General features: G+C 52.2%; 1 protein-coding gene across 16 annotated transcripts in view; it reads right to left on the reverse strand.

Moving 5' to 3' along the window:
- EPB41L1 (erythrocyte membrane protein band 4.1 like 1) overlaps positions 1 to 24,760 on the reverse strand; it is a 186,558-nt gene that overhangs the window by 5,461 nt on the left and 156,337 nt on the right. For 7 of the 16 annotated variants that reach the window (XR_003682781.2, XM_055089817.1, XM_055089819.1 and 4 more), the window contains 10 exons: positions 24,212 to 24,316; positions 18,213 to 20,219; positions 17,599 to 17,706; positions 16,148 to 16,558; positions 14,287 to 14,391; positions 12,170 to 12,253; positions 7,624 to 7,710; positions 6,774 to 6,857; positions 4,419 to 4,499; positions 3,757 to 3,873 (listed from right to left, as the gene is read on the reverse strand). Coding sequence is in view for 15 of the 16 variants with exons in the window: in XM_055089817.1 (XP_054945792.1) it covers positions 3,757 to 3,873; positions 4,419 to 4,499; positions 6,774 to 6,857; positions 7,624 to 7,710; positions 12,170 to 12,253; positions 14,287 to 14,391; positions 16,148 to 16,558; positions 17,599 to 17,706; positions 18,213 to 20,219; positions 24,212 to 24,316 (3,189 nt within the window). In the remaining variant the exon portion in view is untranslated. The remainder of the gene's footprint in view (positions 1 to 3,756; positions 3,874 to 4,418; positions 4,500 to 6,773; positions 6,858 to 7,623; positions 7,711 to 12,169; positions 12,254 to 14,286; positions 14,392 to 16,147; positions 16,559 to 17,598; positions 17,707 to 18,212; positions 20,220 to 24,211; positions 24,317 to 24,760) is intronic. The other 9 variants (XM_055089822.1, XM_028498322.2, XM_028498315.2 and 6 more) reach the window with 8 other exon arrangements.

Consider the following 24,760-nt stretch of genomic DNA (forward strand, 5'->3'; position numbering starts at 1 on the left):
ACGTGAGAGAGATAACTTCTCTCTCTGCTCTCCATCACGTGAGGACACAGAGAAGATGGCCGTTGGCAAACCAGAAGAGGGTCTCACCAGGAACCAGACTGGCCGGCACCTTGACCTTGGACTTCCCAGCCCCCATAACTGTGAGATATTAAGTGTGTGTTGTTTAAGCCACCCAGTCTACGGTGTTCTGTTATAGCAGCCTGAGAGGACTCTGACACTCATAGATGTTGTTTAATTATTACAGCAGCTCCAGTTTCTAGATTAACTCCATTTTGTAGATTAGAAAACTGAGGCCCAGGCAGGTTCCTCTGGGCACACTTTCTGAGTCCAAGGCTGGGTGTGTTCTTTCTACTCCATTCTGCTACTTTCTGCGGATTTTTTCTTACAGTGCCGGCTTCACCTTAAGTTTCCTCATCGATTAATAAAGTGCCTGCCCAAAACTCGGTGTAAACATGATTCTGGGTTTGTGGGATATCTTCTAAAGCCCACAGACACTTCAGAAGGACCGGAGACATCTAAACAATATTGTATGATCGTGTATTCTTCTGTTTATTACAGCAGAGTCCAAAGGGGCAGCATTTTGTTAGCTTACTTTGTGTTAATAGTAATGATAGTCATAATTCACTCTTATTGAGCACTTACTATATGCCAGGCACGGTGCTTACTACTGTAGATGTATGATCTCAGTAACCCTATGAGATGGATACTGTGAACAGTCAGCGTGGTCAGGAGATTAAGGCCATAAGGCAGCTTTGGAGTCTAACAGATGAGGTTTGACTCTCTAACCAATTCTTTGTGTTCCCAGCTCCAAATCTGTCAGCAAATCGCCTAACATCTCAGAGCTTCAGTTCCCTTCTTTGTAAAATGAATGAGCAGGTGACAGTACTGTGCCTAGTGCACAGCCAGGTGCCTGGAAGAGCGTAAGGACTCCATAAGTTACCGCAATTGTTACTATGTCATTGTCATTGTCATTTGGCTGATGAGGAAACACAGGCCAAAAAGGTTAAATAGCTTGCTCAAAGTTGCGCAGCTAATAACGGTCAGGACTGAGACTTGAGTCAGGACTATCATGCCAGGTGCCAAGATGCATCCATCCATCAAACCAACATTTTTCAAGTACTTTAAAAAAGAGTTTTCTAATTCAGAGAAGACCTCTCCCGCAGAATTAGTGAGTCTGACTACATTAAAGGTCAGAGGTGGTTCCTACTTGGCGATAACTAATGGGAAAGCAGGTGGGCAGAAAAGGCAAGGGAGAAACTTCTGTTTTTCCAAGGACAACATAATAAGGTGACCTTTACAGAAGGATCCAAAAGAGAGAGAGAGAGGGTGTGTGGTGATGTGTGGGACAATGGCAGCAAAGAAAGGACTAAAAGAGGGGCGAGGAGGAGGGAATGAGACTGCAAAGGGAGCAGTGAGGTGGGCAGATGTGCAAGACTGCATGGGGTGGGCAGGATGTGGAGGCTGGGACGAGAGCTCCAAATGGCCAGGGAACGCGGGCAGGCAGGACCCTGGGGGGTTGGCTGGGATGCCCCAGGAAAGACGAGGAGGAGTGAGACGAGGAATGGAGAAGATACGAGAAGCTAGGAAAGCAAACAAACAGCCAGAGGATTGTACGTAACCGGAAGGGGGCTTGTCCATCTCTTCCTTTTGCAAATGAGGAAACTGAGACCCCAGTGGCCACACAGCCAAGTCAGCAGGATGGCTGGGACTGGAGTCAGGTCCTGATTCTCAGCACAGAGTTCTTTGCATCAGTGGCTCCTACACCTGGCTGCACATGGACTTCCTAAGGACCAACGGGACAGATTCCCAGGTCCTGGCCCAGCACTTCTAAGTCAGACTTTATGGCAATAGTTTTCTAGTATCTGTGTTCCCCAGGTGATACTGCCAGCCCGGCACCAGCTTGGCAAGTGACCTACACTCTACCACTCTTGAGATCTGGGGGACAAAAAGCAACAATAACTGGGCAACTGAGAGGACAGGAGTGACAATTTACTTGAAAGTCTGAGGAAGGCTGGGAAGCAGGCTCTGCCCGTGATCAGTTTATACATCTTCTAGACCACTGCTGTCCAACAGAAATGAAGCCATAGACGGAATTTAAAATTTTTTAGGTAATAGATTTTCTAGACAGTATTTTCTAAATTTTCTAGTATTTCTGGTTTTCTAAAATTTTCCAGCTATATAGAAAATTTTAATTTCTAAATTAAAATTCAAATGTTTTAATTTACATGAAAAAGCGTAAAAGGAAACAGGTGAGATTAATTTTAATAATGTACTTTACTTAACCCAATATATCCAAACATTATCATTTAACATGTAATCAATATAAAAATTATTGAGCTATTTTATACTCCTTTTTCCATACGTAATCTTCAAAATCCGGCACCTATTTTACCCTCAAGGTACATCTCATTTCAGATTAGCCAATTTCAAGTGCTCAACAGCCGCGTGCAGCTAGTGGCTCCTACACTGTACAGCACAGAAAATCATTTCCATCACTGCAGGAAGTTCAGTGCTTTTCCTTCTGACACGAAGGGGGTGGTAATCAAAGGATGAGAAAGACACATTCTGTATCTTTCTAGAAAACACTGGGTTTCTTCATCAGGGAAGAGGACAAAAGGGAGACCTGCTGTTTGTGGGGGACTTTGAAATGCATTTATTTTTCATTGAGGTATACGGTATGAAGTAAGTAAAGTATACAAATCTAAGTGTGGAGCTTGGCCCACTTTTACATATATACACACCCATGCAACCCCCCCAGTTCAAGACGCTGACATTTCCAGAACCCTAGAAGTTCCCTTTGTGGCTCTTCCCTGTCAATGCCACATCCCAGAAGGAACCGATATTCAGACTTTGATCATCGCTGATTAGTTTGGCCTGTTTTTGAACTTCCTATGAATGGACTCGCATTGTATGTACTTTTTGTGTTTGACTTATTTCACTCGATTCAATGTCTGTAAGATTTTGTTATTATTGGTCTGACCAAATTCAGTAAATTTCTAGAGGGGCCAGAAACCTTCCCACAGCTTCCCCCAATTTCAGCTGCTAAAAGACCGCTCTGCTCTAGCACCATCTCATTCCTCTTATTCACGAAGGCACTGATAGCCCAAAAGGAAAGAGTAAGGATTGGGGTCCCTAAGATTCTCGCCCCAGGTGGCCTGAGAAGGGTTTCCAATCTATCAAGACAGATGGGATCAAGGGCTCTGGCCGTCATATTCCTCCTTGGCATCAACTACACTTCAATTAAAAAAATTAAAAAATAAAATAAAATTGGCACAACATTGTAAATCAACTATACTTCAATTAAAAAAAAAAAAATTCCTCCCTGGCAACATCCAGTGACCAGTGATGGAGACAGAGAGTCAGGGACAGGAGTGTGGCCCTGGGCCTAGCAGGACTTCTTCCGACTTCCAGCTTACAGGCAATGGCCAGTGAGGGTACGCTTGTCTCTGTCTGTCCCACCTCAGTACCCACTGTCAATCCTCTCTCCCCTGTTCTGACCACTTCTGGATTTACTTTTCTCGGTCTGGAGCCTGAAACCCCAAAGAAACCAAGGAACCAGCCTTCCTTCCCCTCTGCACTCTGATTTGTCATATTTGAGGGAGCTACCTCTCCACTTGGAGCCCCAAACCAGGAAGGTTGGGGAGGTCAGAGCTGTGCTGGGGACCAAGCCTCTTGGTGGGTCCTTAAATGGAAATGCCCCTCGGAGGACCTTGTTCTCTCCTCCGTCTCATGGCTGCTGAGCCCCATGAGCCTCACCTGTGGCTTCTTGTCCCTCTCCTCTGGGGATGGGTCTGTTTCTCTGTATACGACAGCTTTGGTTACCAGCATGTCAGGATGCTGCAGTTTGGCCTCCTTGATGGCCAAAGCCAGGGCCTGGAGGAAAAGAACGGCAAAGTGAGGAGTCAGAGCATATGGAATACGGGAGAGGCCATGGAGCCCAACAGGCCCCTCTAGCGCACAGCTGAGGACCAGGAGTTAAGGGGAGAGGCCAGGCTCAGGTCTTCTGGCTTCTTCTGACTCGCATTCAGTGCCCCTTCCTTGAGGGCTTCTCCTCTGGACAGGGTCAGTAGGAAGTGGACAGCTCTGCTCACAAATGCAGCTGTCTGTCCGTGGGTAAACCAATACGGGAGGGCCTAGGGCCTGGGGCCTGGGCAGTGCCACTGGGAACCATGCTCCCCATCTCCATACCTGGTCTTTTTTTTTTTTTTTTTTTTTTTTTGCGGTACGCGGGCCTCTCACTGTCGTGGCCTCTCCCGTTGCGGAGCGCAGGCTCCGGACGCGCAGGTTCAGCGGCCATGGCTCACGGGCCCAGCCGCTCCGCGGCACGTGGGATCTTCCCGGACCGGGGCACGAACCCGTGTCCCCTGCATCGGCAGGCGGACTCCCAACCACTGCGCCACCAGGGAAGCCCCCCATACCTGGTCTTGATCGACATCTTCGTCCCCGGTGATGATGATCCGCTTCTCGATCCTCGTCTCAGAAAATCCTCCTTTCACAGTCTGCAGAGGGAGAGGGAGGTGAGGTCAGCCTTGGGTCCTGCTGGGGCAGCAGCCTCGACAGGGGACCGGTCCAAAGCATCCCTCAAGGGCAAGGCTGGAACCAGCAGTCGCCTTCTCTCCTAGCTCCCTCTGTTTTTTCCTTTTTCTAGTTTTGGGACTTCAGACTGCACATCTTACCTGGCTGCCGCCACTCCCCCAACTACCAAGCTGCCCCCTCTAGCTCTTCCAAGCCCGGTTCAAATGCTGTCACCCTGACCCTGGTGAGCGATCCTTCCTCCTTCCTGCCTCGGTACTCCATGAGCGGCAAGTTTGTATCTCTCACGGTTCTGGGCCTCTCTGCCTTGTACTGACGTTGTGTGTGTGACCCGGCCTTGCTCGCTAGGCTGGGGCTCATGAGGGCAGGGGCTGTGTTTTGTTCATCTCTGGATCTTCTCCTCCCCCACTCCCCTGTCCAACCTGACCAGGGCAGGTGCTAAATGCGGATTTGTTGAATGAACATATGAATGAAATGTGAATGGTGACAAGGTTCTACTTTTTTTTTTTTTTTTTTTTTCGATAATAAATCTGTGTTTTTATTTTATTTTATTTATTTTAAATTTTTTTTATTTTTTTATTTTTTGCGGTATGCGGGCCTCTCACTGCTGTGGCCTCTCCCGTTGCGGAGCACAGGCTCCGGACGCGCAGGCTCAGCGGCCATGGCTCACGGGCCCAGCCGCTCCGTGGCATGTGGGATCCTCCCGGACCGGGGCACGAACCCGTGTCCCCTGCATCGGCAGGCGGACTCTCAACCACTGCGCCACCAGGGAAACCCAAGGTTCTACTTTAAATGACTTCAAACAATACTAGAAAACTGCATTGATGATGCTTATACATATGCTTAAAACCGCCACTGTTTTCTGAAGGGGTGGGGTGCAAGTTTAGAAGTAGAAGATGGGGCAGGACCTACTTGCTTGGCATATTAAAGGCGGCTGGTGGCTAAGGGAAACCCCAGCTGGGGTCAGGAGTGGACAGAAAGAAGAGGGGGGCTCCCAGTTGGCAGGGCCAGGAGGGACTTTGGGAAGAAGAGTCATCTGAGCTGTATGCAGTGGGGTGTGTGATGGAACACCTTCCCATAAAGCTTTCAGTGAAGTCATCATTGCTCACTGATGCTTTTGGTAGAAGTGGGTGCTTTCTGGGGACCGTGCTGCATGGGAGTGGGCAGGGCTGGGACAGTCTGTGCTCATCAAGGGCCAGCGCTGCCTACCAGACTCCTCCTTTGATGCTTGAGCAAAACCTCCAACTCATCCTGGCTCCCTGGCCTCTCTCCTCCAGGCCTCCATCCCTGCCCTGGGCCCTGGCCACTCAGGCATGGACATGATGGCCAGCCTGTCCTCAGCCCTCTGTCCTCATGGGCTAAGTCATGGCTGTCTCACCAGGAATGTCTCCCTTCTTTGGCCCTGACTCTTCCTCCCTGCACCCTGCGCCAGGCCCTCCATCCCTAGTCTCTCCATAACTCTCTCTCTTCTTTCTCCCATTTGCCTGCACATCCTGGTGGACCTAATCTCCTCTCCTTAAACCCCTTTTCACTGGGTCACTCCCTATCTTGAAAACCTTGAAGGCTTTCCAATGGCTCTCAGACTCAGACCCTCTGTTGTCACATTTGTCCTGGGATTTGTCTTTTCTCTCTATTCTGCTTCCCCTACCTCCAGTCCAACCTCATTTCCCAGTTACGTCCCCTACGTGCTGCTTCTTCCTGACAGAGACCGCTTCTCCTGTTTCCCCATGTGCATTGCTTGCAGCCCCTCCAGCAGCCCTCAGCCCAGAGGCCAGCGTGAGGTTTTGATGCTCACTAACATTTGCTCAGTGAATAAGCAAACACACGGTTTCTGTTCCCATCTTCCCTGTGGCTTAGAACGTCTGCATCCTCCCTCACGAGTCCGCCCTGGCTTTCCAAGACCCTATACAAACCCCACTTTTTCCAGAAGACCCTTCCTCATTCTTTGAGCCTTCCTTCAATCGCCCCCCTCTAAATCCCTCCAGCACTTAGGATCTATAAGGCACAAACGCCACGGTTCACAATTTCTTCCAAGGAGATGGTCTCATCCCCCCAGCCTGGCTGTCAACACTGAAGGGCAGGTCGGCACCTAGGACAACCCTTATCACAGAACAAAGCTCCCAGAGACTGGGAGCACCGCAGGTCTTCTCTGTCCACGTTACAAGGCAGAGCCATGGCAATGACCTTCCCGAGCCCCACAGCCAGGCTGGGGGCATACGACATCCTGCTGCTATACTCACTTTGGTAACATGGGTGGTGGTGGAAGTGGAGAGGGTTTCCGCGGTGGCGCCGTAGGTGCTGGTGAGGACATCTTTCCCGATGATCTGCAGAATATAACCACCCCCCACCCAGGGCTCAGGTGAGGACAGTGGACTCTGCAGGACGGGGGCAGGGGTGGGGTAAACCAAGGGAGGAGTCGGGGTGGGGGTGGGGGTCCCATGAAGGTGAAGTTTGGAAGCCAAGATGCTTTGCACCACTGAGTCTAAGAACTCAGGAATACTGGAATCTTCAGAATGCTAGACCCATGAAATCCTCAAACCTTGGAATCTAAGATTCCTAGGACCTGAGATTCCTGAGGTCCAGAATCCTAACAAGACCCTAGAATTTAAGAATCCTGGCATCTTACAAGAATGAACAGAGGGATCCAAGGTGGAAACAGAGCCCTCCCAATCCCCCACCCTGTCAGGGCTGGGAATGTGCTCTCTCTGGGACTAAATGATGAAAACAACAGATCTGGAGAACACAGGAGCTGCGAGAGACCTCACAGTGACAGACTTGGGCGACCGAGGCAGCCACCAACAGAGCTGGGTCCAGAATCCAAGCTTCTGGACTCCTAGTCCATTGCTCCTCCTGGTCAGTAAGGAGAGCAGATGCAAAACAGCTGTCACATCACCTGCACCACCAATGGATGAGACGCTGGTGGGGACCCGGGAGCCCTGTGGGCATCTGAATGTGATGCCATTTCCTGCGGCTGCACTTAAAGGGGCAGCCTCCCACGCTCTACGCCGTACTTGCTGCAGGCCACCTGTGGACCCGCGTCCACATTCTCTGCCTGGAGTCCCCTAGCCTGGGTTGGCCCTGCCCACTTACCGGAGAAAGAGAACGGATTTCCGTGGCCACCGTCTGTGGGCCTGGGATCATGGCAGCTGCCCCCTTCCCGGACTTGAGACTGTTCTCCTGGGGAAACAATAGTGCTCAGAGGGCCAGGTCTCAGGTGGGCGGGCCCTCAGGATGGCTGGAGCACGTGGCCATGCAGCTCTCACGGCCACAAGGTTGAATAGTGACGTCAGAAGCAGAGAGCTGAAAGCATCGTTCAGTCCAGTCTGCTCTTGTTCATCCCTCGCTCGCTCGCTCACACACGTGCTTACACACTTACCCACTCATTTAACAAACATTTCCTGAGTGCCTGGCGTTAGGGACACTGTGGTGAACAAGACGCAGTGTTGCCCCCTGGAAGCACTAACAAAGGAGTCGAGACATCCAGGTTCTGGTCCTGGCCCTGCCACGTTCCAGCCACATGACCCGGACAGAGCCACTTCCACTCTCTGGGCCTCATGGATTCACCTACATAAAGGGACCCCTGTAGTGTGTGTTCATCAGTGGTAACAAATGTCCCACCCTGGTAGGGGTGTTGATAACGGGTTGGTGGTGGGGGCTGTATGTGTGCCGGGGCAGGGGGTCTACAGGAAATCTCTGTACCTTCCTCTCAATTTTGCTGCGAACTGGAAATTGCTCTCAAAAAATCAAGTCTTAAGAAATGTTTTAAAAAGGGGACCCCTGTCCCACTCTCACAGAGACATTATGAAGAGAACAGAGGAGAAAGGGCTTTGAAAACGGAAATCTGTCAGGTAAATATAGGAGTACAGGCTGGCTACTAAGAACATACTAACTACTGTTTTCTGAGTACTCGCTATGTGCTAAGTATTGTGTTAAGGATGCATGATCTCATTTAAGCCTCTGAACAACCATAGGAAATTGTTTTAATATTCCTGGTTTATAGTTGAGAAACTGGAAGGTCAGGGCATGTTAAGTGGCTTGGTCAAGCCCCCATGAAAGTGAGTGATAGAGCCTGGATTTAGACCCAAGTTGGTCAGACTCCAAATTCAACGCACTCCTTCCTGCCATGCCACTCTGCCCTTGGAACACTTACCCTTGAGCCAGCTCTCCTGGTCCTACCTTGGAGTCTAACTGCTAGAGACTCCTGGAATTGGCCCCAGACTTACTGGCCCACATCTGGAAGGGGCCCAGCTGCCGGCCTCTACCTCCTACTTCCTGCCCCATCTCAGGGCTCAGCCTTGTCTGTCCAGGGGCCCAGAAGCTGTGTCCATTCTGAAGCTCCCCAGTGGGCTGCAGGGTACTAGATCTGGACCTCTGCCTGCCAGGGGACGGGTGAGGACACAAGCCCTCTGTCTTCGCCCCACCTTTCCCCGAGGCCTGCCTCCAGCTGAGGCTGTCGGTGACCTGGTTACCTGGCATTCCATCCACAAGGCACTTACTTTCTCAGAGGCAGTCCCAGAATGTGGCCCAGAAGCAGGCCTTAAAAGGGCAGCCTTCTGGGCTCAATGCTTCCTTTCTCCCAGGGTAGGAAACAGCCACTAGCCCCTTTGAATCCTATTGTCCCTCCAGGCCCTTCTCCCCTCAAGCTTCTTCTTCTCCCATTGACCCCTCTTTCCCGGAAAAGCCTCACCTCCACCTTCACACTGATGGGGACACAGGTCATTCCAAGGCACCACAAGGTGCCAGCTGCTCCGCCGGCCTCTCCTGTATCTTCAGCCAGTCCCCTCTCCCGCCTCTAGGAGGCACCGCCCCTCTCCGTGGCTAAGGTGACACCGCCATCTCCGCCCCCGGCCCTTCCTCCGGCCGACTCCGGGCTCTCCTCCTTGCCGCCTCTCTCTGGGACGCCTCAGCCACTCAAGGCTTCCACTGCCTCATCGAGGCCTCTGTCCCCTCTCGCTTTATCTGTAGCTCAGATCTTCCTTGAACCCTAGACTTGAAAACCAATGTCTCCTAGACACTTTCCCCTGGAAACATCCCGCAGGCGCCTCAGACTCATCAGACCCACAATGGAATTCGCTGCCTCCCACCCCCGACACACACCTGCCGCTAAAGAGCACCCCCCTCTATGCTCCTCGTTCCTAGTGTTTCTCAGACTTGAGGGGTGTCACGTGGAGGGCTTGTGAAAACAGAGACCCCTGGGCCCCGGCCCGGAGCTTTTGAGTCAATAGGTCTGGGGCGGGGCCTGGGAATTTCCTCTCTAACAGGTTCCCAGGGCCGCGCTCGCTCTCGGAGACCAGCTGGGCTGGTGAGCGGCGTCGCGGCCCGTCTTTCCTCCTATCACCTGAACGTTCTACCAGTGACCCAGTCCTGTACTTTCCTCCCTCCAGGCACCCTCAACCCTGACCTCCTGGTCAGCCTCCAACTCCTCGCACCCTGGCCCTGCCTCCGCCCCTAAACTAGTTCCCTGCCTGCTCTTCCGGTCTCTCCCAGTAGAATGTGGGCTCAGAGATGCTGTCTGTCTCCCGCAGAGCTGGATTCACAGCGCCTGGCACACTACTTCACACATCGTGGGTGTTCAATAAATATTTGCTGAAGGAAGGAAGGAGGGAGGGAAGGAGGGAGGAGGGAAAGGAAGGAAGGAGAATAAAAAAAGGGACCCACGCCCCCAAGAGAAGGAATTTTTTGCTCCAGTCATGTTCCACACGGGCTGCTAGAGTAATCTTTCTAAAACACGGAAACACATATCTGATGACATCGTGCCCCTACTTAAAAAGTTGAAGTGATTCTCCAGGGTCTCCAGGATGAAGTTTGAACTTCATACATGGCATTCGAGGCCCTTCAAGCCCTGGCCCAGCCTTCCTTTCCAGCATCTTCTCCCCCTGGCTCCCCCTCCACACACTTGACATCTTGCTTCACTGACCACTTCCTTTCCCTAAATGCTATGCTCCTTCACATCCTTGCCTTTACATCCGCTGTTCCCACAGCCTAGGAGACCTCCTCCCATGACTGCACCCTAATTTATCCTTCAAGAATAGCTCAGATGTCACCGCCTAGATAAAGCCTTCCCCAGCTCCTACAGTGTCACTCCACACCCTATGCCCCCCTAGGAAACCGCCGCTCGCATTTACAGACCACTTGTAATGTGCCAGGCACTCTTTGGAGGGCTTCGCATAGATTACCTTAGTTTAGCCTACGTCAACCCTTTGGGGGATATGCTATTATTTCCCCTCACCCCATTTTCCAGAAGTGGAAACTGAGGTCTGGAAAGGTTTGGGTAACTTGCCCAAGGTCATCCAGCCAGGAAGTGGGAGAGCTGGACCTTGTTCACCACTGTGTGCTCAGGACCTAAACACAAAGGCACAGCCCATTAGATGTGCCTGTGATTATTATCTCGATGAATGAGTTCTAACAGGCAGTATCTTTTCTTCCACTCCCCATACTGGGCAGAGTAGAGATTAAGAAATGTTTTTAGAACAAATGAATGGATGGATGGATGGATGAGTAAATGAATGATATGACTGCCTGCTCACCATGGTACGAATTTACATTTAGCCCGATAAGCATCCTGATGCCACGTGGTGAAGGGGTGAGGGGAGAGGAGGAACTGAGTGACCAGGGGAAAGTGTGCAAGCTGATAACTGGTTTGGGCTTATTTCTCTTAAAATCTTTGTTTACTCAAAACCTTCCTGCTGGGTAGTCTAAATTAATGTAATTTTCTTCCTATGTGCATATCAGGGGTTTGGCAAGAGAAAGCATTTGAAAACAACCTCCCACAGCTCAAGACAGATCGGGTCCAGGCCCTGATACCTGCTCGGCCCCAGCCCCAGCCCCAGCCCCACGCAGCCGCTGTTCACAACGGTCAGGATGAGGGGGCAGAGCAGAGTGGTTGAGGTGGACAGTGGGGCTTCCGGAATCAGAATGCCTGGGTTTGACCTGGCTCTACCACGTATTGGTTGTGTGACCTTGGGTAAGTCACTGTACCTCTCTGAACTTCATTTTCCTCACCTGTAAAGGGTGGGAAAAAAGAGCATCCACTTCACAGCTCTGGTTTTACCCCATGAGCGTACTTCACGGTATCATAACTGTGGCTGAATGCTAGCTGTGCTGTGTCATCATTTGAAGAACCTGATGTTACTGAACTCTCTTAAGAGCCCGTGAACCAGGCAGAATGGGGAGTACTCCCATTTTACAGGTGAGGACACCTAAAGACCTTCCTTCATGGGTCAGGCAGCAAATAGGTAGCAGAACCACAGGGTCCCTCAGGACACAGTCCCAAATCCTGAGCCATGGCTGCCAGGAGGATGGCCCTCACTCAGGGCGGACTTCCAGGCACAATCCTCCTGTGTTGCCGACAGTCAGTTAGTCAAATAGTACCATCCTCTCTTTATCCCTGCTGTAGCTGAGATGGTCCAGATGACTGAGACTCAGGGATGCCACCTCCTACATTATTCAATTTCCAAAACTGAGGTCTGACTGGATGTCCTGTGGCCAGTCAATAAAAGTTTGACTGTGTGTGCCACACCTGATGCTGTGAGGGCGGATGAGAACTTCCTGCCATAGCTGGCGAGGTTAGCTTGTTATCTGGCTGTTTCAGGGGCAATGGGGCTGGTCAGAGAGAGAGGTCTCGGGTCCTACTTACCATGGTGGTTGATATGGTCTCCGTGGTGATGGAGGGAGTAGTTGTTATGAACTCCTTCCCCCCTGGGGCACTCCCGTCAACCTGCTGGCCAGAGGATGAGTTGTTAGAGAGGGAAGAGAGAGAGAGAGAGAGAGAGAGTGCCAGATACGCCTGCAACATCTGCCACCTGGGCTCGTGGCATCCCCGGGTACCAAGTGACAGGCAGTGTGAGCAAACATGCACTTGGGGAGGGGGTACGTCCACACACAGACCAAACTACAAAGGGGTCTCACAGGTCCTCCAGCTCATTCCAATCATTTTATTCCACAAAGGGAAAATAATCCCACATAATTTGATACATTCTATCCAAATTTCAATGCCTGTATTCTTTGACTGAGCGAGCCCATTGCTAGGGATTCACCCTTCAGGCATAAACTTTGAAAATTTCGCCAGGAAGTCTGAACAAAAAAGTTCACTGCGGCATTCAACATTAACTGCAAAAGACAAAAACCATCACAGGTCCATTTGATGGGTGATAAAGGCATGCTAAATCAGGATCCACTCCTAAGGGAGAACAAGGAGAGTGAGGTGGGGCCACATGTCCCAACATGGAGTGATCTCCAAGGTAAGTATTAAGAAAAAAAGGTAGGGATTTCCCTGGTGGCGCAGTGGTTAAGAATCCGCCTGCCAATGCAGGGTACACGGGTTCGATCCCTGGTCCAGGAAGATCCCACATGATGTGGAGCAGCTAAACCTGTGTGCCACACCTGCTGAGCCTGCGCTCTAGAGCCCGCGAGCCACAACTACTGAGCCCGCATGCCTCAACTACTGGAGTCCGTGCGCATAGAGCTTGTGCTCCGCCACAAGAGAAGCCTCCGCGATGAGAAGCCCGTGCACCGCAATGAAGAGTAGCCCCCAGTCGCCGCAACTAGAGGAAGCCTGTGCGCAGCAACAAAGACCCAACGCAGCCAAAAATAAAATAAATAAATTTATTTTAAAAAAAGAAAAAAGGTAAAGTGTAAAAGAGAATGATCTCTTTTGTGTAAAAAATTTAAATACCTAGAGATATAAGGACATATGTTGGGTCCTCCCAGAAAAAAATTCATTTTGTTCTGTTTGAATTTCATAACTGTGAATATTTTGTTGTTATTTTGTTTTGATGTCAATAGGGGTTACTGAGCTGTAAAATTTGGGGCCATTTTTAGTTTTCTTTGTATTTCTCTGTATAAAAACAAAACCAACACACATTACTAAAACAAAATAGAGCATAGAGGGAGTAAGTTGCCCCGGGGTCACACAGCTTGTCAGAACTCAAGAGTCTTGACAGCTGCACTAGCAGCCTCAAAAACCTCTATGCATGTTATAAAAGTGAGAGAACAAATTCTGGAAATGACAGAGTTGCCCACATTTTGTAGATTTACATCTTTCCTTAGTTCTTAAGACAAAGACTGGTCTCTAGGGTAAAAAAGTCCCCAGCACTGAGGTTCCTCTGGCCAGAAAGAACCAAGAGGGCATCTATCAGACCCTTAGTCTCCATTTTCGAAGCTTAAAAACCACAAAACTTAGGAAATGCACTGTAAGCAACACACCTGTGTCTATTTACAACAGCGTCTCCGGGGGATTATGTTTCATCTTGCTAAGACAAACGACATTTTATCTTTTTTTTCAGTTTGTTCATTTTGTCAATCTGATGTGGAACCCCCGTGCACACACACACAAAATGACCCAACGTGAGCTGCTCTGACCCAAGCTGAATTGGGTTCTCTCTCCTCTTCCCCTGGGATATCTTAAGAAACCTCTCCACCTCCTTCAAGCGATCTGAAAGCCATGGTCTAATCCACTAACCGCTAGTCCTTATAACACTCCCAGGAGGATGAGGGAGACATGACCCTCCCCATTTTACAGATGGGAAAATTGAGGCTTTAAGAGGTGTAGTCTGCCCAGGATAAGAAGCCATCCCACCACTGACACCTGGAGCTCAGGGAGGACAATGAAGCTCAGAAGAGCACCAGGGTTAAAATGGTGGCTCCAGGGGAGCCAAGGTAGCAAGAGTTGGCCAAGAGGCTTGGCCATGATGGGGACCCCACCCTTAAATACCCAGTACCTAGGCTCAGCATACACAGGAAGGCACAGGTTACCTGGGTGGTGTCCACAGTGGCAACTCTGGTCTGCAGTACAGCCTCTGGCTCGATCTTCTTCCTGATAGCCAGGCTGCTGACTGTCATGGTTTCCGTTTTCACGGGCTGTAGGCAGATGAGGGAAGAACACTCTGTATCTCAAGCCCCGGCACGACTCCTACTCACAGGCAACTGCAGCGTAGGGTCAGAAGGTTATCTCCCACCACTGCCGCTGACCAAGTCTCCAGAGGGGGTCGAAGGCCAGGGCCAAAGAGGCCTGGTGTGATGTCACAGACAAACAGCCCAGGCGGGGAGCCAGAACCACCAGCAGCACCCAGACAGCCTGCCCATGACCCTGCCACAATACCACCTCATGGTGGCTGCATGCTGGGTTTCAGGCTACCATTAAGAGAACATTCACCATTCAATTAACATGCTCTGTGCCGTGCCCCACACTCAGCATTTTCCTGATACACATAGTCCTGAAAGACTTCAATGGTTATGCCACCACCTCCCAGCTGCTTTCTCTGAACTGTTCTTTAGAGAAGGAGTCACATCTGGAGGCCCAGGGGGGCCAGGCAGGAGATGCAAACGAGTGAAGCAGGCTTGTTGAGGACCGAGGTGAACTGGAGAGCACATGGGGTCCACTCAGGTTTGGCCTGAGTGACCGGATCATCTGATTTTTTTTTTAATGATATTAAAAAAAAATCCCAGGATTTTATATTCAGTGTCCTGATTTTTAAATCAAAGTCAAAGAAAACACATCTGCTAGCCAGATCTGGCCCAGGGCCAGCAGTTTCCAACCGCTCCTCTAGAAGTCTTACGTTAAATGATCAGTTTCTTCTGAGTCCTCCATAGAACCTAGTTCATGGCTATACACACAGCAGGTGCTGACATATGTGAGCTGAATGAACGAATGAAAGTTAGCTTGTTGGGAGGGTGGTTAAGAGGGGATTCTTCTAGATGGTTGTAACTCGGAGATCTAGCCATTCATTCAGTTAATCATTATTAGTGCCTGGAATGTGCAAGCTTAGTGGAGCTGCCACCTGGTAGGAAAGCAGTCCTGTCAGCCAGTAACCTGACTACTTGTGATACCACTGGAAGCAGAAGCACTGCAGAGCAAGGGGGCCTAGCAGGGAGCAACACTTCTGCCCAGGGTTGTCAGGAAAGCGTTTGCTAGGTAAGTGCTATCTGAACTTGGCCCTGGAACGTGACAAGTCTGCAAGGCAGAGAAAGGGAGGAGACACCTTCTCCAGAGGGTACAGCATGGCGTGAAAGCCCAGAGTAGATGAGCTCCTGTTTCAATGCCTGGAACGTGGGAGGTAGCTGGGGCTGGAAGAGGTGGGAGAGCAAAGGAATAATGTGAACCAAGATCCTCTGAAAGAAGGACAGGGAGCAGAGACGCCCAGACGCAGCCTACCCCTGTGTCCCCCCAGGTGAAGACGTTTCCTCTTCTCTAGGAGTTTCCACCACTACCCCAAGACCCCAGGCCCTGGGGAGAGGAGCCAGGGCCGGGATCAGAAAACACCATCTGGCTTTCAGAGCAGGCGGCAGGCACCCCCGTGAGTCCACAAGCACACGGTCTCTGCAGGTGCCATGCAACACAGACAGGGGGAGGAGGAGTCGAGTAGGACCAGACTGCCTGTCATCACTTGACCTCAGGCAAGAGATGGGGTCACAGGGTTAAAGCGCCCAGGTGCACGTTAGGGGTAAACCGAGCTGCCGAACATGCGAGCGCAGAACCATGCTGTTCTGCGGAGGGGCGGTCATGCAACACGGAACAGAGCTTCGGGCTGGTGGCTCAGTCTTCTCACACACGGCCCAGGGCCCTCTGAACATGCAGTGCCCGGTGGGCCCAGGTCCCGATGATGCTCCACTGTACCTCGAACTGGGGCACATCCGGGGTGGAGCAGGCCCCTCGGTCCGGGCTGTCCTCGATGCCCCCAGCCTCGTCTTCCTGGCTCGGGCCCCGTTTGTTGAGATCCCGGGAGAACACCAGGCCCTCGGTTTCTGAGTCACTTTTGTCTCGGTCAAGCTCAGGCAGGCTGCGGGAGAAGTCTTCGAAGGCGCTGCCGTGGTAGTCGCCGATGACCGTGAAGTCGACCTCGGCCTCCAGGCTGGACGTGGAGCTGACCGTGATGCTGGAGCACTTACGCTCAATGGCCAGGTGGTTGTCCTTCAGGAACACCGCGTCCCTCTCCTGGTCCTGGTCCTCGTCTCCCGTGTCACTCTCTGGGGCCCTGGGCCGTGGCGGTTTGACTTTCTCCTCGGAGCCCTCCCTCAGCCCTGCTCTCTATGGCCAGGTAAAAATCAAAGGAACGGGGGATGGGGGGAGAGAGAGAGAAAGAGAGAAATCAAGATGGTGAATGACAGAAGAAATCTCGGGGCCATTCGATGCCCCAAATGGAAGCGCAGGTCAGGAAAAGAAAAACACCCCCGGAAAGGTTCTTTGACACCATAATAAGCTTAAAAAAAAAAAAAAAGAACACTTCTCAAGAGTGAGGACACTCCTTTCCGAGGGTCTCCGGCTGACGGCAGAAGCAAGTACAAAGCAAACATCCTGCCAGTTGGTCCTGGACAGGAGGCCCCATCCAAGGTTTGGATCTGGGAGCTTATCAGAAGCGGCACTGCGCACAAGGCAGGGATGGGAGCCCGGACCCCAGGCCCATCCGTGCAGGCGGACATCAAGGAGGCAAAAACCAAGGAGGGAGACCCAGGGATTCAGGACCACCCAGGACAGGGAGGCAGAGAGGCTGGAGCCAAGAGCTTTGAGGAACAAAGAGGAAGCCAACACGGTTTGTCAATTCCACTGAGTCTCTGTGGGAGGGGTCAGCATCGTCTAGAGGGAGGAGCAACACGGGGTAATTCCTGGGAGCTGGGTGCTACATCACTTCAACCCTGAGCTCCGTGAGTGGAGGTTCTGGTCCCATCAGTGTAATTGACAACAGCAGGCCAAGGAAGTGCTGGAGGGGGACCAGCAACTCTTGTCCGACATACATACCTCTCAACTGGCCTGTCAGGGATTAAACACCACACACGTTTTTGGCTGTTTTACGACATTCTTTTTTAAGACCGATCTAACCCCCACCAAAAATTTTTAAAGTACTTGGTTTCAGGTTCTAGAGACTCGGTACACTTAGAGATTCACTTGCTAGACAAGCCTCCATTTAGCCAGTTTCTGGAAGGTTGAGAGGTGTGAGGACACATTCCAGACAAGCCAGAGTTGAGCTGCCACAAGAGGCGCTGCCAGAGCAGGTGGGGATCTAAGGCAGCGATGCACCCTGGCCAGGCGAAGATGACCAGGTCATCAGGGCACCGAGGGGCTGCAGAGACCTGAGGGCCTGAGGGGCTGGTGAATCTCAGGTGCCCCCCCTTTCCTGGGGGATTCGCTGCTAAGCTGGTAACGTGCTTCTCTTGCCTGACCGCATCTCCGGATTTGTTCTGGATTAGAGAAGACAGTTAGTCTTAAGGAGGCAGAAAGGAACTTGGCACTAGGACCGAGAGGGAGCCAGAAGTGAAGGATGGAAACCTCTGGACTGTCAGCTTCCCCAAGGCAGGAGCACCAGGGAAGGGAAAGGATGAAGGAAGATCGTTGGACAAGCCAAGCAAAACGGTAGGAACCCAGCAGGTGCGGGCAGCAAGGCAAAGCAAATGTGTAGTTTGCTGGAGGCGGTGCCACTTTCTCCACCGGCGCCGTGTGACCCTCCGGGCACCAGGTCACACCAAAAGCCGAGGGTCTGTGTGGCTAAGCTAACATGGGCCAAGCAGATGAACCCGTCATTCCGCCTGGGCTACGCTCAGGCCCGTTTAGGGAAAAGAACTCATAGGGATGGACAAGCAGCCTCTGGTGGCAGTAATGACGAGGGGCCACAGAAACATGCTTTTAAAGAGCTACGCGGCATGCGGTCAGCTCCCGGGCTGGGGGCAGCATGGGGGCGGGGGCTCACGTGGCCAGTTCCCCCAGTAGCTTCCTCCAGTGTAGTTTCGCAGCCTGGACTGGGGGACACGAGCTCGACGTCCATGCATCCTTCCCGGGGGGATGGGGTAGAAATGCCCTCCCGGAAGTGTCTGGTAGCTGGCGGCATCATGGAGGAATGTGTGGCTTTGGGGGCAGCAAAGTCCCCTGGGGGCTGAAACTGAGTAAATCCCAGGTCTAAACGCCTACTCCGTTGTTGCTCGACCTGCCCCACAGAGGCCTCCGAAGACAACTCGTTTGCAAAGGCCCTGGTTTCGCCCTGACTCGCCCAGCGAGTTTCAGCTCCGTGGGTCTCAAAGATACGAATCTTGTTGGCCACAGAGGTCTTGCTAATATCGTCCAGGGAGCCCTCTTGACCCCCAGCCTGGAAAGAGGTCATCTCCTTTTGCTTCCCTGAAGAGAACAGCAACCCCTGGGTTTCTTCAGGGAAAACTCTGGGCTTCCTGCTGGCGATGGGAGGGGCCCTGCGCTCACCTCCGTCTGGGGTCACAGCCAGCCCTACTCGGTCCTTGGGCTCCGGGCTCTCTTTAGGAGGATGGGCATGTTTGAGAAATACAAGGGACTGTTCTCCAAAGCGGTCCCTGAGCTGCACAGGCTCCCCCGACCCATAAGGGGCTGGGCTTGAAGAAGCTTCCTCTGGAGATGTCTGAGCCGCAAAGGGACGGGGCGAGGCTGGGAGGGGGGTGATCACCTCCATCTGAAGAAACGCTGGGGCCTTGCTGTCCTCTGTCACAGGTTCTCCTGTTTGGGTGTGAACTGGTCCCCTCTCTCTGGGCAGGAAGTTGCCTCTGTCCGGCTTGGCTGGCTTCCTGACATGGCCAGGAGGGATGGCCCAGGGAAGGGCACAGGCCTGGCGGTCTGGACGCACGCCCCCTCCTCTGTGAGGCGAGTGGTTCCATTCTCCTGGGGGACTTTTCTCAGCCTTTCCCATCAAACCTCCACTCTGGGGGGTCTCTTCCTCTGCAGCTACTGAGGATGCTGGGTGGGTAGGCTCTCCTTCCACCTCCCACCGGGCTTCGTCCCAGTCCTCAGCAAACATCAGCCCTGGAGAAGGTCCCTTTCCGAGCTGCTTGACAAAGACCTCCAGGTCATCTGGTCCTTGGTTCCTGGGGGGCCCCGCCCCGCCCTCTGAGGAAGCTGAGTGGGCTTCACCCTCGTGGTGCTTGTTTCTGCCGACAGCGGCAGCAGAGCCCCAAGGGCCTGAGGAGTCCAGCTCTGAGCTCTCCTCTGTGAGCTCCTCCGAGAGCTTCCGCCTGGTCTCGTAGCCAGGTGGGGCATCTAAGTGCTCTTCTCTCTCCTCCAGGGCCGGGGGGAGGACTTGGTCTTCAGACTCTTTCTCTCCATAGTTTAAATAGAAGCTTCTCTCTGCAAAGGAAGTGTCGGTTTCATCGCTCGAGTCGGCTCTGGCTTCTGTGTAGGCTGGGTCCAGCAGAAACGACCGGAGTCCTCCCGTGTCGGAGGCTGGAGAGAGGACATCCACCTCTGCGGGGCCAGTGGCCGGGGCGGCGGGTCTTCCGCAAGCCTGGAACTCCTCCCGCTCCTGCCTCAGCTCCGCCGGGCCCTCCAGCTGACCCCCGGAGGCCCGCTGCTTCCTGATGGTTGCCTCGCCAGGGTCCACCCTGAACCAGGAGCCCGCTGGGAGCGTTCCTGCCAGCGTGCAGCCTGCAGCCAGAGAAGCCCCTCCTGGGCCTTCCCTGACCCAGGGGCATTCCTCCCACACCGACTTGAAGTCTTCAGGGCTCGTGATCATCCTTCCTTGTCGCTGGGTGTTTGCTCCTCTGGCTCCCACCTTTTCTTCTGTGGCCATTTCAAAGGTGAACTTGTCCACCAGGACGTCTACCTTGGAGAGTCTGCCGTCAGCAAGCATGTCTGCGAGGCCTGCCTCCCTTTCTTCCTGCTGTGTGGTGGTCACTTTTAGGAGACTGAGTTCTTCTGGCCTAATGTACTCTCTTTCTATAAATACCCAATGCTCTGAACCCTGCGTTTTAATTGGAGCAAGAAGAGTTAACATGAAATATCAGGCACCTGAAGAATGGGTTCACTTTTTCCCTCTGCAAGAAGGGACCAAGGTCAACCTGCCCCCTTGGTCAAGCTCAACTGGCTGGGGAGAGGAAGGCATGACAGTGCTGGTCAGCCTTATCAAGGCTACTCTTCCCATCAAGGCACCCAACAAATTATCTACTGATGCCCTCAACCACCACCTTAACTGGGTAAAATGGGATGCGGTCTCATACCCTCCCCGTGTTAACCATCGGGGAATGGAAATCCACAGATGGTCCAGGACTCTTCCTCTTTTAATAATAAAGCTGCCAGTGTCAGAGGGGAAAGTAGCTTACATCACATGGAATCTTTGAAGGCTAGAGCCAAAAGAACTCCTAAGACTTCCTGCAGTCCAATCTCCTAATCGTGCAAATGGGTAAACTGAGGCCAGGAGAAGGTCAGTGACTTTTTCAAGGTCACAGTTAGTCGAGTCAGGAAAAGAATGCCTGAGAGCCTTGCTGACTTACAACCAATGGAATATGGGTCCCAACTGCGATCTAATGTCAAGTTGTCAGGGAGGCACTGAGATAGGTTTCACAGGCCACAGCCTGAAATCGGACCTTTCTGCAAGAGCTAATTGTTAGGAAAGAGATTAGACCAAAATATACCAAACGGCCAGCTCTAGAGGTTACTGCCAGTCACTGCAATGGCTGAAACAGCTTGAACTTTGTGGAGTTCATTCCCAAAGAAACAAATACCAAGGCCTATTCTTGGGGAATTCTAACAAAATCCACAGAAAGAGTGGAAGAGGACTGACCAGAACATATCATAGAAGGAAAAGATCTAAAGATCCAAGCATCATCACTGGTCCAAAGCACTGAGAGTACAGCACTGTCAACCATCAACAAAACAGCCCTCTACCTCCCCTAGAGTTTTTCAAGCAACACTTAGGAGGGAAGGATGGACTTCTAGAATTGTTAAAAAAGCAAGAAGGCCAGGAATTCCCTGGTGGTCCAGTGGTTAGGACCCGGTGCTTTCACTGCCAGGGGCCCGAGTTTGATCCCTGGTTGGGGAGCTAAGATCCTGCAAGCCGCGAGGTGCGAACAACAACAACAAAAAAAAAGCAAGAAGGCCAATGGGATTTAAATCTCCTTGCAACCACAGAATACTTTCTTCACACAAAATCTTGATGGCAATCCAATATGTACCACAGATACAGGGCCCCCCCTGTGGAAGTGGGAGGCCTGGGCTACCCTAGTGCCCCGAAGTGCCTCCCTCCTTTGAAACCACTGCTCTGACCCAAGTACCTCATGGCACAGATGTGGAAACTGAGGGCTGGGGAAAGTAAGCACCGTGCCCAAGGTCAGAGAGTGAGCCAGTGGCAAAGGCAGGCCTAGAACCCGGTCTCTGATTCTGTGTCCTGTGAAAAGCTCCACAGTAAGATGTGCCCAAAACTGCTCCTGACAACAGCAGGGGGCAGGTTCCCCTGCGCTTGGGCTCCAATTCAGGTTATGACTTGGTAAGGAGTCTGTCAGATCCCAGAAGATCTGAAGGATTCTGAAGGATCAAGGGAGCGTTATAAACCCTCTGACCTCCCCCACCCCTCCCCCTGCTCCATTTTAGCAAAATCTCCGTGATTGTCAGGGAATCAAACCTCATTAAGAGAATCTTGCCAACAGGAAAGAGAGAGAAAAGGAAGGGGGGAGGCCCAGACAAAATCTGCGTGGGTTTCTGAGATTCTACTTCAGGTTGTTAAGCTTTCAGGACAACAACACCTGAACCATCCCAGAGGGAAGAGCTTTGAGAGCCTACAAAGCCTCCTTTCTCTTCTACTTGGGAAGCAGGCGCCTTTAGCTGCTCCCATTTCAGCTTGTACTGACATCATCAGCCTGGCAATGATGGCCAAAGGTGGTCCATGAGACCCCTTGTGGAACATTCCTGCCCCACGTCTAACTAGAAACTAGTTTCTAGCAACCAGAAGCTTAGAAACTAGGTTGAGTGGGGTGGGAGCTGGCACAGAACAGAAAGTTTCTGCAGAAAGAAAAAGGGAAACATGTACTTATATTTAGTTACTCTGTGTGTGCCAGGCAGTGTCAGCCCTTTGGAGAAGTTATTAAATTTAATCCAAATGGCGACCTGTGAAGCAGGTCCTGTTACCCTCATTTCAGAAGGGGAAACTGAGGCTCCAAGAGGGAAGAAGAGGCTCTGCATCTAACAAGTAAAAATCTTGAAGAGAGAAAAAGTCTGAACAAAAAGAGGAGAGCTTTGGCTCTCTGACCCAATTCACAGGACAAATGATGTCAGGGAAGCCGCCGGGCCATTCTTTCCGCTGAGCCGGGGGACCTTCAGTGCCTGCTCAGAGCACCCCCTGCTGTCAGCTGGAGCCACTGCAGCAAGACTGGCCACGAAACGGGAGCTGGGAGCTGGGAGCAGGAGTGGGGCCAGTTCTGTTCCCACACAAGCTGACAGGAAGAAAATCTCCAGCCAGGATTCTGCTGACCCCGGGCTCTTCAGGGTCCACCTGGAGCTCTGGGTCACATTTTGGGCCCTGCTCTTTACAGGAGACCCCCAGAGGAAGGGGTCCAGGACAAGGAGCCCTCTAGAAACCACGGGAGAAGCTGCGGAAGAAAGTGGGAGTTGGGGGGCAGGGGGGATGCTGAAATCTGAAGGGCCTTCCTGGAGGAGGATGCAGGGTGGAACTACAGGCGCCAGGGGGCAGAGCGAGGCCCACAGACAGGTGGCTCAGAAGGGCAGGTTATAATTCAATATGGAAACTTCCCAACAGATGACTGAAGAAGACAAAATGGACCGCTGTTAAGAACAGGGAGAGCCCCCTTGTGGAAGAGGCTGGACGGACAATTTTCAGGGATGCTGGTGAAGGGCGCATGTTGCCCTCCCAACCCCGCAACCCCCCGAGTAAGGGCACCTGTGCTTGGCTCTACGCGAATCTCTGTGCTCCAAGGCATCACTGCTTCCCTAACCTCGGGATGCTGTTGACTCCTGCCCAACTTCTCTCAAGAGTGCTCCTAGTTTTATTTTTATTTTTACATTTAGGAAAAATTCAGAGTAGAACTGTGATTTATGTTTTACCACTTATGTAGCTGACTCACGGCTCTCTTACAGTTCCAGGACATTTCTAGCAGCTACAGAATTTTTCTCTGGGAATAGAGAATGGTATATGCCCTCATACACCCCTATGCCAACAGAGGAGGGCTGGTTATCAGAGAGAAGGAACTTTCACCCAGATGATCAATCGGTCCCTTCCAATCCCGACGGCCTATGAAGTCCCAGCAAAGAGGGAGGATGCAGCCCCCTGCTCCTGGGCCTGGATTCCACCCGGCATCCACGCAGGGGCACAGGAAGTTCCGAGGACCCTCGGCCTACCGCCATCCTGGGCAGAGAAGCAATGCTCTCCTCACTTAGAATGCTTGCCTGACCGACATCTGTACGACCCCAAGGATGCTCCCTGGTGAAAGACGCCCACTTTTGCCTGCCTGTGGACCCTGACAGACCCAAACTCCAAGGGGAGTTTAGAGAACGGAAGCAGGGGGTGGAAGGGCTAATTAGTCACTGCTAGACCTTACTCAGGCTTCCGAACAGAGACAAGACCTCAGAGCAGAGGTATTTAGGTGCCATGATCCCTGATCCCAAGCTTAGCAGTCAGAACCTGCCTCCAGGTCACCTGCCTCAGCGGGACCTGAGAGGTCATTTCTACCTGCCCTTTTTAAGCCAAAGGCGACTCAGACCATTCTGTCTTCCTTGAATGGTTTCAGTCCTATCCTTCCTGGGAAACCATGGATGAGGGACGGGCTGGCCCACCATGGACCCCTGGGACGAGGGACGCTCACTTGTCACAGCACGGGGCCAACATGAGCTACCCACTGCTCCCACCTGCAGGGCAGAGTCTGGCCCACCCCCTCAGCCCAGAGAAAGGGTTTTCTTAAGATTAGTAGGGTGGTTCTGGGTGGGTGGGGAGGTGACGAGAGTAACCTCAGGAGACGCTGCGAGGCTTTTCTGAGTGAACACTTCCAAGCCTGTGGCCGTCCCAGGCTCAGGTGCCAAGTCCGGCTGAGAGGTGTCCTGGGTCCTCTGGGACTGCAGGGGAGGCCCAGGGCCGGAGGAGAGGGGAAGAGGGAGGAAGGGAAGGAGACAGAGAGCAGGAGAGAGACACACACACAGAGTCCGTAAATAGCCCAGCTTTGTAAATCCCGCATCCTTAGGTCAGGAAGGAGCCACGCCATGAGAGCCCATATTTGGATCAGGGATTCCAGTTACCATCAGCAGTGGCCCCAGGACTGTCCAGCACTTTCCAGTTTATAAAGTGCTGTTATATCCATTATTTCACTAGACCTTCCCCACAACACCGTGGAGTGGCAATTCTGGTCCCCTTTGAGATGGACTGACAAGGCAGTGAGGCTTCCGAGAGGTGATGTCACTCACCCAAGGACCCAGTCCAGTCCTGGGCTACAACTCCTCTCATCTCCCAAATCTTCAAGAGCCTCTAAATGCCAGTGGGACCTGTAAGCCAATTAAAAGGTC

The sequence above is a fragment of the Physeter macrocephalus genome, chromosome 14 (assembly GCF_002837175.3).
Source record: "Physeter macrocephalus isolate SW-GA chromosome 14, ASM283717v5, whole genome shotgun sequence".
NCBI classification, from domain to species: Eukaryota; Metazoa; Chordata; class Mammalia; order Artiodactyla; family Physeteridae; genus Physeter; species Physeter macrocephalus.